General features: G+C 39.7%; 1 protein-coding gene across 1 annotated transcript in view; it reads left to right on the top strand.

The window, feature by feature from the left end:
* Positions 1-13,709, top strand: part of TBC1D9 (TBC1 domain family member 9) — an 89,858-nt gene that overhangs the window by 64,079 nt on the left and 12,070 nt on the right. Inside the window, exons 8-16 of the mRNA XM_060246721.1 lie at positions 1,213-1,383; positions 2,488-2,638; positions 4,304-4,518; positions 5,188-5,305; positions 7,102-7,387; positions 10,271-10,400; positions 11,573-11,671; positions 11,761-11,829; positions 13,005-13,245. Coding sequence (XP_060102704.1) covers positions 1,213-1,383; positions 2,488-2,638; positions 4,304-4,518; positions 5,188-5,305; positions 7,102-7,387; positions 10,271-10,400; positions 11,573-11,671; positions 11,761-11,829; positions 13,005-13,245 — 1,480 coding nt within the window. The remainder of the gene's footprint in view (positions 1-1,212; positions 1,384-2,487; positions 2,639-4,303; positions 4,519-5,187; positions 5,306-7,101; positions 7,388-10,270; positions 10,401-11,572; positions 11,672-11,760; positions 11,830-13,004; positions 13,246-13,709) is intronic.

The raw sequence follows: 13,709 nt of genomic DNA on the forward strand, positions 1-13,709 counted from the left end.
GAGAGGTTGAGCATTTCTGGTCAGCAGCAGGTCTTAGCATGTGACTCACTGTGTCACTTCCTGACACCAGTCCTATCTGACCTGCTGTTGCCATTCACCATTTATTTTCCTTTGCTTTCTTACACCAGTTTCTGCTTTCCTTTTGATAATCTCTTAACTTGATTGAAATACAGCTCCCCATATATTTTTTTATTGCTGATCAGCCTTGTGTTGTCCTGGGACCAGAATGTAAAACACAAGTATATGTGGATCACCTGTTTAACCACCTCAGACTGCTAACAAAGGGTTACATTTTGCAAGAAATACAACTGGTGTATTACCTTTCTCTATAGGATGAGTATCTATGACATAAGCATTTCTGCTTCTTTGCTTTGTCAAACACTTTCATCAGTTAAATTTTTGGGAACATTTTAAGGTAATGGCCTTGTTTAAAAGAAAAAGGAAAAAAAATGTTGTTTTGCTAGCTGGTACATATTGAAGCCAAACTCCCAGCAGGAGTAGCAGAATTTTATTGTCCTTTATTTTGAATCCTCCTGGGTACATAATTCTTAATAACTTTGCTAGTTAGAATTTACATGTGTATTAAGTTACTGTCTGAAAGGCCTCTGCTTCCTTTCTCATAATACGATGAGGTATTGTGGCGTGATTTTTAAAAAAGTTTAGAAATTTATTTTATGAGAGAATTCAGTATTCGCTTAATGCCAGAATTTGTGTTCCATAAACCTTGTTTCTATTGCCATAGCTTAATTCTCAAGGTCTGCTGCAGTTAATCTGTTTCTTAATTATTTTTATAGGACTCGGCTGTTGCAAGCAGTCACATAATTTGTTTTAGAGGGGTTTCAAAGGTTACAGATGCCTCTCTCAAAGAAAAATTTGTGTATTTTAATCGTACGTGTCAGAATGCTCGTGAGTTGTGGATTTTCTGCTGCAGCGCTACGGTCTGGCTGTCTCTCCCTCCTTCAGTAGCTTAAATTACTGTGGTTCAGCAATAAAGCTGGCAGAGGAGAAAGATGGGTAATATGATAGGAGAAGCAGTGCAAACCCAACTTCTTCCTGCCACATAGTTATTAAAGCTTAGTCAGAACAGCAATTAACAGTCCAATGGGTACTATTACACTAGCACACACTTCACATAAATTGATCCATCCTCTTTTTCCACTGACACCTGAAAAGTTTAAAGCGGTGAGGATTTTTTCCCTCCCTCCTCATCAGGTATATTCAAGGGCAAGTAGCATCATTTCATCGAGCCCTCAAAGAAGTCTTAGTTCTGAAGCAGATGGCGAACGGCAGTTCAACCTGAACGGTAACAGCATCCCAACTGTAACACAGGCACTGATGACCATGTATCGGCGGCGTTCACCTGAGGAATTCAACCCCAAATTAGTATGTTGTACTGCTTTTGTTCTCACATAAATAATGAAAGTGCTTGCTATGTTTGTTTAAAAATAATTATATTCTGTTTTTAAATTCCTTCATTTGATCCTGTGTGATCCATGTAGAAGAAATTTTAGACTAATTTAAAGCTTTGTGTCAAATGAATTGACATGAAATGATGGTGTCAGAGAGCATATTATGCAGCTAGCTTATAGGGAGTTTCTTTGAAACAGACTTAGATACTTGTATTTTTTACATATTTCCCTTTTGGTATCTGCATTCAAGAAATAAGAGATTTCATGCAGTGGTTTTGTAATTATTGTATGGCTACAAGTGAAAATCGCTGATGGCTGCACAAGTGAGGTAGACCTATTCAAAACATATCTTAAAATGATTTTTAGCACTGTGAACTTTTCCAGGGGCAATGTCATGATCAGGAAATCCTAAATTTATTTTATGAAACTCTTCTTTTACAATTTCAAGTAAAAATGCACACTATTCCCTTAGAATATGCATATTAAAAATTAAAACGTTTTTAAATTATGAAATATATAAAAACCCCAATAATAATGTAGGAAATTTTATTGACAATAGAATTACAATCTTCCTGTACTTTACCACATAACATGTAATTTCAGTCATGGTATGAACACAAGTAAGGCTAAAAATAAATCAACAAGAACATTTCCTTTGGTGGTATCTGGGTGTTATGACTAGTTTCTCATATTCCAGATTTCCTTCCCTGAGTTTTACTCGATTTGGGCATAATTTCAGTTCAGGTATTGCATTAAGCCATGTTTAAGGAAGTTTGAATAAGGTTTGGAATGCTGTGTAAACCAATAGACCATAGTTTACAGTCAGCAGGCAAATCAGAAAAAATTGTTCCAACTGTGGACTAGTGCAGTGACTGAATTAACCAATCAAAGTTATGGTTGTTGCACTACTTCCAAAGGTTGCTGCATCTTGGTGATGGGAGTGGGTTTATAAACCTGAGTGTTGGGGGGGGGGAGTAGAAGCTTCTGTAAACTGGCTTGTCTGTTGTGTATTTGAAAGCTAAAATCATGTTTAGTGTGATGTCTGAACTTAGCCACTGTCTCATCTCTTTCTTTTAAGGCAAAAGAGTTTTTGAAAGAACAGGCTTGGAAGATTCATTTTGCTGAATATGGTCAAGGGATCTGTATGTATCGTACAGAGAAAACAAGAGATTTGGTGTTAAAAGGTATTCCTGAAAGCATGAGAGGGGAACTCTGGCTGCTCCTGTCAGGTGGGTCTGCATACTGTTGCATACTGTTAAGTTAATGACTTCTAGCTTCTAGCTGAAACTTCTTCTGTGGAATTTGTTGCACTATCAAGCCAGTAGCTACTGGGGGGCCTCTGGCAGACCCACCCCCAATTTCCAGGGGGGCCCAACTCAGGGCCCCCACCCCAGGAAGACCCAGCCTGCCTCAGCTGAGCAGGACAGGAGAGTGAGAGGTGGTGGGTCTTTGTGCTCTCTCAGCCAAGACCCAGCCTGCCTGGCCCCACCTTTTTAGGTCAAGGGCTTTTAAAAACTTCAAACAGCTGACTGATACAAGGATTCATTTGCAATTAATCAAGTTGCTAGGTATTAACAGATGCAACTGCTTTCTGTCCCTTAGGTGTGATCAACATCAACTCCTTTGTGGGCTCTCCCAGTAGCAGCCCCCAAGCACTTTCTGGAATGGCCTTTTTGAAAGAATGAGGAAGTCCTATAGGGTATTTAGAAGGGGCATCAAGATGGAACTATTTAGAAGGTCCTGTGGGGGTTTCTGAAGCACTGAGTTTGTTTTTACTTGAATTTCTGGTGTTTAAATTAGTATAGGATATAGTGTGGATGCGCAAGCTTTTAATTGTACAGCCTTGCTCTGTTTTAAGTTCTTGTTGCTACCCACTTGAGGCCCTATAATAGAGAGGAAATAATAATATATTCTAATATTAATAAATATATAAATACTTGAAATAAAGACAAGCCTGATTTTAGGTGGGTGACTAAGAGAGGCTATTAGGCATAGACATAACATGTATGTTAGGCATGAAGCAGTGACTTTGCCTTGCCTAAGTCTTGGAAGCTGACCTCAAACTGAAATGACCCTGTATGTATCGTACAGAGAAAACAAGAGATTTGGTGCTAAAAGGTATTCCTGAGAGCTTGAGAGGGAAATGACCCTGCCTTGCCTAAATCTTGGAGCCTGCAAGCCAGTACAGTAGAGTTTAGGGAGTGGAAAGACCTTGGTAATATATAATGCTATGCAATCCACCTTCCAAAGCAGGCATTTTCTCAAAGAGGAGTGGAATAAACATTTTAAAGAAACAGATAATCTGGTTGGTCTCTAAAGTTCTCCTGAATTCAAATCAAGCTGTACATAGAAACAGTATATCAGATAAAAATGGCATATAAGATAAAAACTCTTTTGTTAAATTTATACATACAATTTCTTTTTATTTCTTTTTTCTTTTTTAGTAAAGACAACATTTGGGTTGGTGCACACATAGTACATTAGTTAGCATGATTCTGTTTTTGTGTTATGATCCAATTAATGTTATCTTAGAAGAAGCGCCAGGTGTTTATTGACAGTGGAAAACAAAAAGTGACTAGTTAACTTGGACACACAAGTTAACCCAGTGGCTGTACCCAGTGGCTGAGATCCAAAGAGGATATCAAGGGAGTTGAACATGATTAGCAGGATCTGACCCCCCCCCCACACACACACTTCGAACAGTCAACCCTTTGTGCCATTAACAGATCCACCTGCAATGTCAAAAGTTGCTTACTGTGTCATTTAGAGGGTGAGAGGAGCTGCTTTTCAAGGAAAGACAAGCTATTTGTGGTGTACAGAACTATCTGCGCAGTTCTTTTGTTCACAGCATGTATCTGTAACCTCTTTTTCAATGTGTTCTTTTAACTTGGTAGGAGCTATTAATGAAATGGCCACCCATGCTGGGTATTACGAAGACTTGGTGGAAAAATCCATGGGAAAATATAATCTTGCCACAGAAGAGATTGAGAGGGATTTGCACCGTTCTCTGCCGGAACACCCTGCATTCCAGAATGAGATGGGCATTGCTGCTCTGAGGAGAGTGCTCACAGCCTATGCATTTAGAAATCCAAACATAGGATACTGTCAGGTATTTGAAACTCTCTTTCTCATTTTAAGAATTCAGTTTCTTTCATTTCAGGAATTATTGTTGAATTGAGTTTTTTGTGTTGGAAGCAAATCTTCCAGAAACAGTTATGTACGTGTGCTGGTTAGGTTAGATGCAGTTTTATGAGGATGAAAAATGCCTCCTGTTCAGTGATGTCCTGCTTGGGTTCTGGGCATGGGGGTGTTTGAGCATCAACATATTGTAGAGGGAAGAAGATTCAGGAGAAGGGAAAAGAAAAAAAGACTTTTTTTTTCTATCTCACCTCCCAGTGCTCTTCCTCACCATCCTGTAGCACTAAAGCCATCCGATTGTTGTTGGTCTCTGATATGACACAGAAAGAGGTTTCACATGCCGCATACCGATGTTGTACTTGAAAAGAAGATGTCATACTTGTAAAGAAAGTTCAGCTTTTTGTTGTAGGGTCCCAGTTTGTATATTGTAATGGCACTTTTGTGGTTGCTTGAATATGAGACTGATGGGGGCAACTAACAGTTATGGGAAGCACTTTCTCTTAAGCACATGACAGAGTGTTGTTAAGTATCTGACCATACAGTTTGGCTCATTTCAGCCTTGCTTGTGAGAAGCCTTCTTCCTTAAAGGTGTAAAGAACAGCTGAGAGTTAATAGTCCTTTTAAAACTTCTTTTCTCTAGGCCATGAATATTGTTACATCAGTGCTGCTTTTGTATGCAAAGGAGGAGGAAGCTTTTTGGCTGCTTGTGGCTTTGTGTGAACGCATGCTGCCAGATTACTACAACACAAGAGTAGTTGGTATGTTAAAGGACATTTTGTTGGAATGATCACTGGCTATTTCAGGGCTAGTAAAACCACCAGAGAGTAACTGATTTGCAGGTGATGGATGCTTGAATTCAATGATGTTGAATGATAATTGCATGGTTGAGGCCCTACTTATTATTTGGGGGAACTTCTTCACATTGTGTCTGAATATATCTTCTCTATATTTAATTTCAAGTCTATTAAATAGAAACATTTTTTGTTTTATTTACAACCTTTTTCACTAAGACTCAAGGCAGACTACACAGTGTAAATCAGTAGAATCAATATAAGATTGCAGCAATCTGGAACAAGGCATTAAGTATTTAACATGATATGATTAAACAGTGCAGAAAATGATATTACTTAAATATAAGAACAAAGCAACAAGAGTAGGGTAATACATGCAGCAAAAAGATAAACATATTATCTACAGTGGAAGAGTTAAGAGTCCTTCTTCCTTTAGCACCATCCTGAAACATTTTGATTATATTCTTATTACCTTTACAAAAATGCCCTCCAGTGCAATTCTGTTTTACATAGTTTGCAGAAAGACAGGCCATCCAACCATCTCTTTCTGTTGAAAGGGGAGATTTCTACTGGTTTCCCTCCATCCCTCCACAAATGCTCCCTTTTATCCCAGTACTGCTCATGCTGGTCTGCTAATCTCCAGGAACAAAATTGAGGGCAGGGCAGGCTCAGCATTGTGCAGCCTGAGAGTGTGCTAGGAAAGTTTCAGTGTGGTCTTGTCACAGTCTCATACAACATAAGCCATCAAACTGCCATCATAACAGTTAAGATTTACAACCAGCCTAACTAAATCATAAAATTAGTCACATGCATGGGGGTCAAGAGATAAAATGTAGCAAGAGAAGACATAACAAAGGGCCAAAGACTGTAGGATGTTAAGAACATATAACCCATACACAAACAATCAAAACAAAATTTAAAAAAAACATTGACCAAAAGCCTCAGTAATTACCAGCATTTTGCATTGTACCAAGAAGTAAATAAGCAGCCTGTATGGTTCTGCTACAACTTGAGAGAGAGTGATGTTCCTAGATTTGTCATGGAATTTTGTATCCGTTGCAGACACTAGAAGGTATTTTCAATGACATAGTAGATCTTGAATGTTAAAAATGTGTTGGTTTGTTTAAAATACAGTATTTGTATTCTGCTTCTTCAGTATACATAAGCCCAAGGCGATTTATAATTAAATTACTAGCACTTACTTAAACTGACAGAAAAACCATATGAAGTAACTAAAACAGCAACATCATAATGAAACAGAAAAGTAACTGAAGGGAAAGAAAAGTCCATTAATAACCAGTGGAAATAAGACCCTTGACCAGATACTGCAAGTTATTCAGCAGTGGCTCCAAGTGCAAAGTAAGAAGGTCATTCCATAGCCAGGGATAGTTAGATATGGGTGTGAGACCATTAAAAGGTCTTTGGGTTGAATCCAACCAGCTTTTCTCCTGGTGAAAAAAGGACAGGTATTCTTGGACTACCAAAAAAGACTGTAGTAGGGATCATTGGGATCTTCATAGACAAAAGCTATGTGAGATAGGGCTGGCATAAGGAAGAGAATGTGAAAGCTGGCTAGATCTAATTTTTTGTCATATCTTGCTTTGCTTTAGAAGGCAGGGGAGCACAGAAGCAGTCCTTGAAATAACTACTGCTGAAAGAAAGAACGTATTGTCTTTGTGTCAAGAAACTTGTGTTCTGTTTAGGTTATACATTCCTTAATGGCTCATATTTCACTCTTGTCCAATACTGACTGTGTCCTGCAGGTGCACTGGTGGATCAAGGCGTGTTTGAAGAGTTGGCTCGGGATTACGTTCCACAGCTCTATGACTGTATGCAGGACTTGGGGGTCATCTCCACCATCTCTCTTTCCTGGTTTCTCACACTCTTTCTTAGCGTAATGCCCTTTGAAAGTGCTGTGGTGGTTGTGGACTGTTTCTTCTGTGAAGGCATAAAGGTGATATTCCAGTTAGCATTGGCTGTGCTGGATGCTAATGTGGACAAGCTGCTGAATTGTAAAGATGATGGTGAAGCTATGACAGTGCTTGGAAGGTACTTACTGAAAATTTTGTTATGTCTGAAACGCGTTGTAAGAGTAAACATCCCATTTGTGTTACTGCCCTTGCCATGTACATTGCCCTTTTCCCTTTAAATCAGTCCTGTTGAATTGTCAAAAAGTGTTCCTTTTGATAAAGAGAAAACATAGTCATTGAATGAAGAATTCTGACTCATCTGGTTCTGTCTTAATAATTGGCCCCTGCTAGTATTGGAAAGGAATACTGCCTGTAACACAGTATTGTTTGATTTCATTGTAAGGAGTCATCTCATACTTAGGCCAGTGGTTCTTCCCTTCATAGCATTGTCAGCCTTGACTTGCTGTGACCATACAAGCTTTCAAAGCTCCATTAACAAAAGGGCTTTTATTTGGAGATGGTAAGAATTACCACATGCTTGCAAACCGTGCATATTATAATTTAGCCTCTATGCCAGGGTTTCCCAAACTTTTCTTTCCCGTGGCCCGGTTATTTTTACACTTCTGCTTTGTGGCCCACTAAAATTTGGGGGTGGAGCCAGGAGACTTTTGGGGTGGAGCCGGGAAACAGGAATTATGTCATTTCCTGTGGTGTCAAGAACCAAGTGATGTCACTTCTGGGGCACACTGAACCAAAACTCCACCTTTTCCTGTTATGTCACTTCCAAGACACTCCCCCAAACCTGCCTCTTCTTCGGAAGTAAATTCAATTTCAGAAAAATCTCTCTGAAACTCATGCTGAGCCAAAATGGTGGTGGAAAGTAGGCGGTCCTCTCTTTTCACCCCCACACCTGCATGCACCTATCTGTGTATTCTTCTCCAGCTTGCAAGCACTCCTAATGCCCATGTTCAATTGCCTGCACCACCTACACATCCCTTCCTCAACAGCACTGGCCAGTGTATGCAATTGGGAGTGCTGTTGCCATTGTCATCAGGAATGACAACGATTTGTACCACCCACACTGGGCCCTGGCAGCTGCTCTACCTCAAAATATGCTGACACATTTAGTAGGCCCTTCCTTCAGCTGCTACTACTGGAACCCTGCCTTAAGCTACAACCAAGCTTGCTTGGTTTCAAGAAAATCTTTCGACAGCTATTTTTCATACTTTTCTTTGGTTGAAACACAGGGAAATTGCTGTGAAAGGTAGCAGAGAATTGTATTGCAATTAATGAATTAATTTCAAGTTATATGAAGTTCATACAAGCTTTTCTGCAGTTATCCCAAACAGGATATTTATGAGGGACTTGCAGCTTTTTACTGGCTGTGTTTCCCATGCCTTTAAAGCAACCTGTTGTGCAGATACTTAGCCAGTGAACTACTTTCATCATTTTTAATATCTACAGGAGGAGTTTAATTTTGATGTCAGACAGCTGTTAAAAGCAGGACCAGTAAAATGGTGCCAAGTTCATAGTATCATCTTTTCCAGTGCTGTTGAGATATACTGCAGTAATCTCCAATCTCTTTCTGCCGCACATCTCTTACTCTCACTCACTCACACAGAAATCTCATAGAAGACCACCTGGCTACAACTGGGGGTGCCAACTTTTCATTGGCAGAGTTCCTATGTCTGCAACAACAGTATGATGAGCAGAAAAGTTTCATCCAGTAAAAATTGAAAGAAAAAAAGAAAGAGACATGGAAAGAATGAAATGGAAGGAAAAGGAAAGAAAAGAAAGACATGGAAAGAAAGAACATAAACATAAGAGGAGCCATGTTGGATCAAGCCAGTGGACTATCCAGTCCAAAATTCCCTCATACAATGTCCAAAAAGCACCAGAATGTCCAGCAGTGGGACCAGGGCACTAGAAGCCCTGCCACTGTTGCTTCCCCCCCTCCCAGCACCAAGAATACAGGCAGAGCATCACTTGCAGGGGAAGGAAGGGGGAGGGAGGGAGAGAGAGAGGGGCAAAGAACCCCCCCCCCTTCCTCACCATCAGATGGCCCCAACCAGCAACCATTCTGCCCAGGGGTCATTTGGTACAAAAATAATAGCTACTGGAATGCCCACGCCCCTCCCGGCTGAAAAAAACACACACACCCTTCTTTGCCGCCCAGCCCTCCCGGGGAAATCTCCCCAAAAGAACATACTGCAGGGCACATGAAAACTCATACCCTGAAGAACACTTCATGGGTCTAAAGTGCCAGTGGATGCTAGTTTTTCTCTCAAACACTGGGAGTGGGGGAGAAGGAAGGAGAGGTAGCCCAGCTCCTCTCTGCACAACACAGAGATGGGGCTAGCTTTGGCTTTTCTTGTGATCCAATAGTGAGGATTCCGTGGCCTGGTACCGGGTCACGACCCTGCAAATGGGAAACACTGCTCTATGCTGTTTGTATTTTATGGAGTGTTCAACTGCAGGTTGTGCTCTATTCAGAAAAAGTAGTAATGTGTGCATGGTAGAAATGGAAATAAAATGGAGAGAATGATGTATGACCACCTGATCAAAAGCAATGTTGGGTGCTGTAGATTCTGTAAAGGTTTGGACTGGAGAACTTTTTGAGTACCTGCCAGCCCTGGTTCTGTGCCTTTATTGTGGCTAGTTAGAGGCATCACATCTTTAACTTCATCCACAAATTCTGCCTCATCCTTTATTTTTCTCCTCCATTTAGACAGTCTTAGGCAAGCCACAAGCTCTAGCCAACTCCTATGTGTAATATGAGTTTAATAATAAACATCTGCATTATAAGTTTGATGTAAGAATATCTGAAGTAATGTATATTATGTGCTGTATGATCTTGGGAAAGGCTATACACTATAAATATCAAGCTTCCAGATAGTCTGGATTTTTTAGAAAATTGAACTCTTGAGGAGAAAAAACATGTACAGTACTTTTAAGCTTGGATGAATGTTAGACACTGAGTGCACCTGAATGTGTTACATTTGCTTTCTCTTGCCTTCCGTAGGTATTTGGACAGTGTGACAAATAAGGACAGCACTTTGCCACCAATCCCTCACCTTCATTCATTGCTTAGTGATGATGTTGGACCTCACCCTGAAGTGGATATCTTCAGACTCATCAGAACTTCCTATGAGGTAATATGACCAAGATGTCAGCAGCTATGAGTTGAAAGGTGAGCAAGGGAAAGGAAAAACAAATTGCAGCAAGGCCAGTTTGCAGAGAGCACTGCAGTGAATCTTACCAAGATCCTCCTCATGATGTGAGACACACGCATGCACATCCTGTCTGCCACAAGAAGGGAGTGGCTAGATCCTACAGGTTGGGCAAATGCATTTATGGGAATGTATAAGCACAAAGTCACAGGTGGCATTCTTTTGTAGTAGTAGGGGGAATATATGAGGCCAGTATTTGCTTCCCTGTTCCGCTTCCTTGTAGATCCTATGTATCTTGTGTGAAACAAGCCCTTTGTAGACTGATTTCTTTCTGAAAAGTGTTAGATCAAAATGTGTAGTAGTATGTGAATTCTTGTCAAATATATCAGATACATTCCCTCTGTCCCCTTCATTTAATTGTGAAAAACTATATAGTAACAATGCCCCAAGTTAAAGGATGTTTTTGTCTCTGTTGTTCAGAAGCATCTGTAAAAATAGAGCTAAGTTTAAAACATGGTTGCATGCAGCCATGCAAGGTAAAGTACTTGAGTAATGAACTACATGCAATATGTGCAATGAACTATATGCAATATTCATGTGAACAGAATGATTATGAACCGTTGGCTAATTGTGGCTTCCCTGACTATGGAGACACTTTGCCAGTCTGTGAAATTATAAAAACTTCTGCTTCCTAAACCATGCTTGCTCAGCAAAGACTTTCTGTCCTTTACTACCACAAGAGACGTAGCCAACCTCCACTGACATAAACAAGTGTAATGTGAGCAACCCTTCCACTCTCAGCATTATGTGTTGGCAATGCAATACAAAAATGTTAGCTATATCCAACATGGGCTATAATCAGATTTAACCACACAGATAAACCTGTAATCCCACCAATTTTCAGTAGTTTTTAGATGCATCTAATATTCTGGGAGCTGCATTCCAGAATTTGCACTTCTATATCTCTCTTCCATTGGGCATAGCTGAGAAAATTCAGCTCCTCTGATACAAAAAGAATAAGGCTCAGTAATAAATACAAAGTGCAAAGCTATTGCTTTTGTTCATTATAAAACTTTGCTAGAGAACATAGAAGGCATAAATGAAGCTGTCTTTTAAGATTCTGCATCAAAATTGAACAATATTTTTCCCTTTAGAAATTTGGAAGCATACGAGCAGATTTGATTGAACAAATGAGATTCAAGCAGAGACTGAAGGTGATCCAGACACTTGAGGACACTACAAAACGCAATGTGGTAAATTTTTGGAGTGCTTTTCTAACTCATTCTTGAAGTGCAGGTCTTTACTATGTGTCAAAACTCTTTGTGCTTTTATATTTTGCAAGGTACGGACCATAGTGACTGAGACCTCTTTTACTATAGATGAGCTAGAGGAGCTCTATGCCCTTTTCAAGGTAAATTTGAAATACTTGGTTAGTTCTTAATTTACCCTGTGGTATTGCAAGTACATGTTTTGTTACCATCAGAAGCAAATAAGAATTGTCCATCTGATGACGATGGAGTTTAAAACTGTGCTTGAGTAAGTGGGCAGAGAGCGTCTTTGACTTATCAAGCAGGACTATTTCATATGATGCTAAGTGTATTGTGGGTATGATCTTCTAACATGCCAAATTAAAGTGAATGTAGAATTGTGGGGAACAAATTCCCATGTACCAATAATTTTCATGTTCATAATTGTTCAAATAAAAACTTCCACACTAATTTTTTCTGCAAAATCACCATAATTTCAATGGTGAATTAGGCTGCCCAGTTGTAGAAAAGGAAGTGATTGTAGCACAAAGAGCCTAGGGCTGCCATTCTGAGAACACTTTCCTCTGGAGTAAGTCCATTAAACAACAAAGGATTTTCTTCTGAGTAGACATGCTTAGGATGGCATCCGTCACATTAAATTTTGAGACTCACCCCTCCTTTAAATCCATCACTGTAGTGCAGTCTGGAGCATAAGAGTATCCAGATGTCTGTATGGGTGCAAAAGTGCATAAACAATTTCTGCCTATGCAAATTGTGCACAGATATTTCAGTGGCTGGCCATCTCTCCCTTGACTGTTGGGGGCGGGGGCGGGTTTGACATACTACATACCTTCACGCTAATCATGAGCTTGGAGTGCAGGTGTACATCTGTAGCTGCTCATCACAGATGGGATTTTGTAACTGGGAAATATCGGCTGCAATCCTTTTGTGCGGGTGTTCTACATAGAGGGTTTTATTTATTAAAATATTTATACCCCACCTATCCTTTGTGGCTCAAGGTGGCTTACGATACCAAGTTTAGCAACATAAACAATAAAACCGCAAGTAACACATGTGGTTTATTTCCATACAAATCTCATGATACATGTTGTAGTCTTTTGGGTGATCAAAATGGCATATCTTCCTTTTTTTCACCAGTGGAAAAACTGTCAGGATCCTACTAGTTTCAATGTGTCTGAATAATATTAATTATCCTCTGGGTCAAAAACAGCTTGAAAGGACCCACTAGAGAAGTAGTATAAATCATGGATGCTGCTGCTGCTGAAATGGATACAAATCTTGTAATAGAACTAATCATATTTGCCTTGATTTTCTTCAGGCAGAGCATTTGACAAGCTGCTACTGGGGAGGCACCAGCAATGCCGTTGACCGCCATGACCCAAGCCTGCCGTATTTAGAACAGTATCGCATTGACTTTGAGCAGTTCAAGGGAATGTTTGCTCTCCTTTTTCCTTGGGGCTGTGGAACTCACTCTGATGTTTTGGCCGCACGTTTGTTCAGATTACTGGATGAAAATGGAGATTCATTAATCAACTTTCGGGAATTTGTTTCTGGGCTAAGTAAGGAGAATGCATGGCATGAGCTTTTAAAACACCCCAAGCCCTACATGTATGGTCCATCAAGGACCAAGTCTCTTATCTTCCTTATCCCTTAAAACTGAAATCTGTGATTTGGAATGCAGTTTTATTTTTTGCATTTTAAATGGATGTGCTGTTTGGTCACTTTGATATGATTGTGTTTATCACATTTGCTTTCATACAATATCTGATTATGGTTGGATTAATATTCTGCCCCAAAACTCAACTATATATTTTTAATCTATTATAAGGAGAGAATCAGTGTTGTCATTTGTCAGTTACAGTGGAGCATGTGTTTTTACATACTAAGAAATAAGCAGTATATTATTTCTCTAAGTGATATATATTGGACACAGTTTTCTTTTCAACAAGACCCTTGAGGTTTGTTGAAAAAAAATTCATTCCATAAACAAGGTAACATTTGAATTGGATTCAGTGCAAGAATG

The sequence above is a fragment of the Heteronotia binoei genome, chromosome 9, assembly GCF_032191835.1.
Source record: "Heteronotia binoei isolate CCM8104 ecotype False Entrance Well chromosome 9, APGP_CSIRO_Hbin_v1, whole genome shotgun sequence".
Lineage (NCBI taxonomy): Eukaryota > Metazoa > Chordata > Lepidosauria > Squamata > Gekkonidae > Heteronotia > Heteronotia binoei.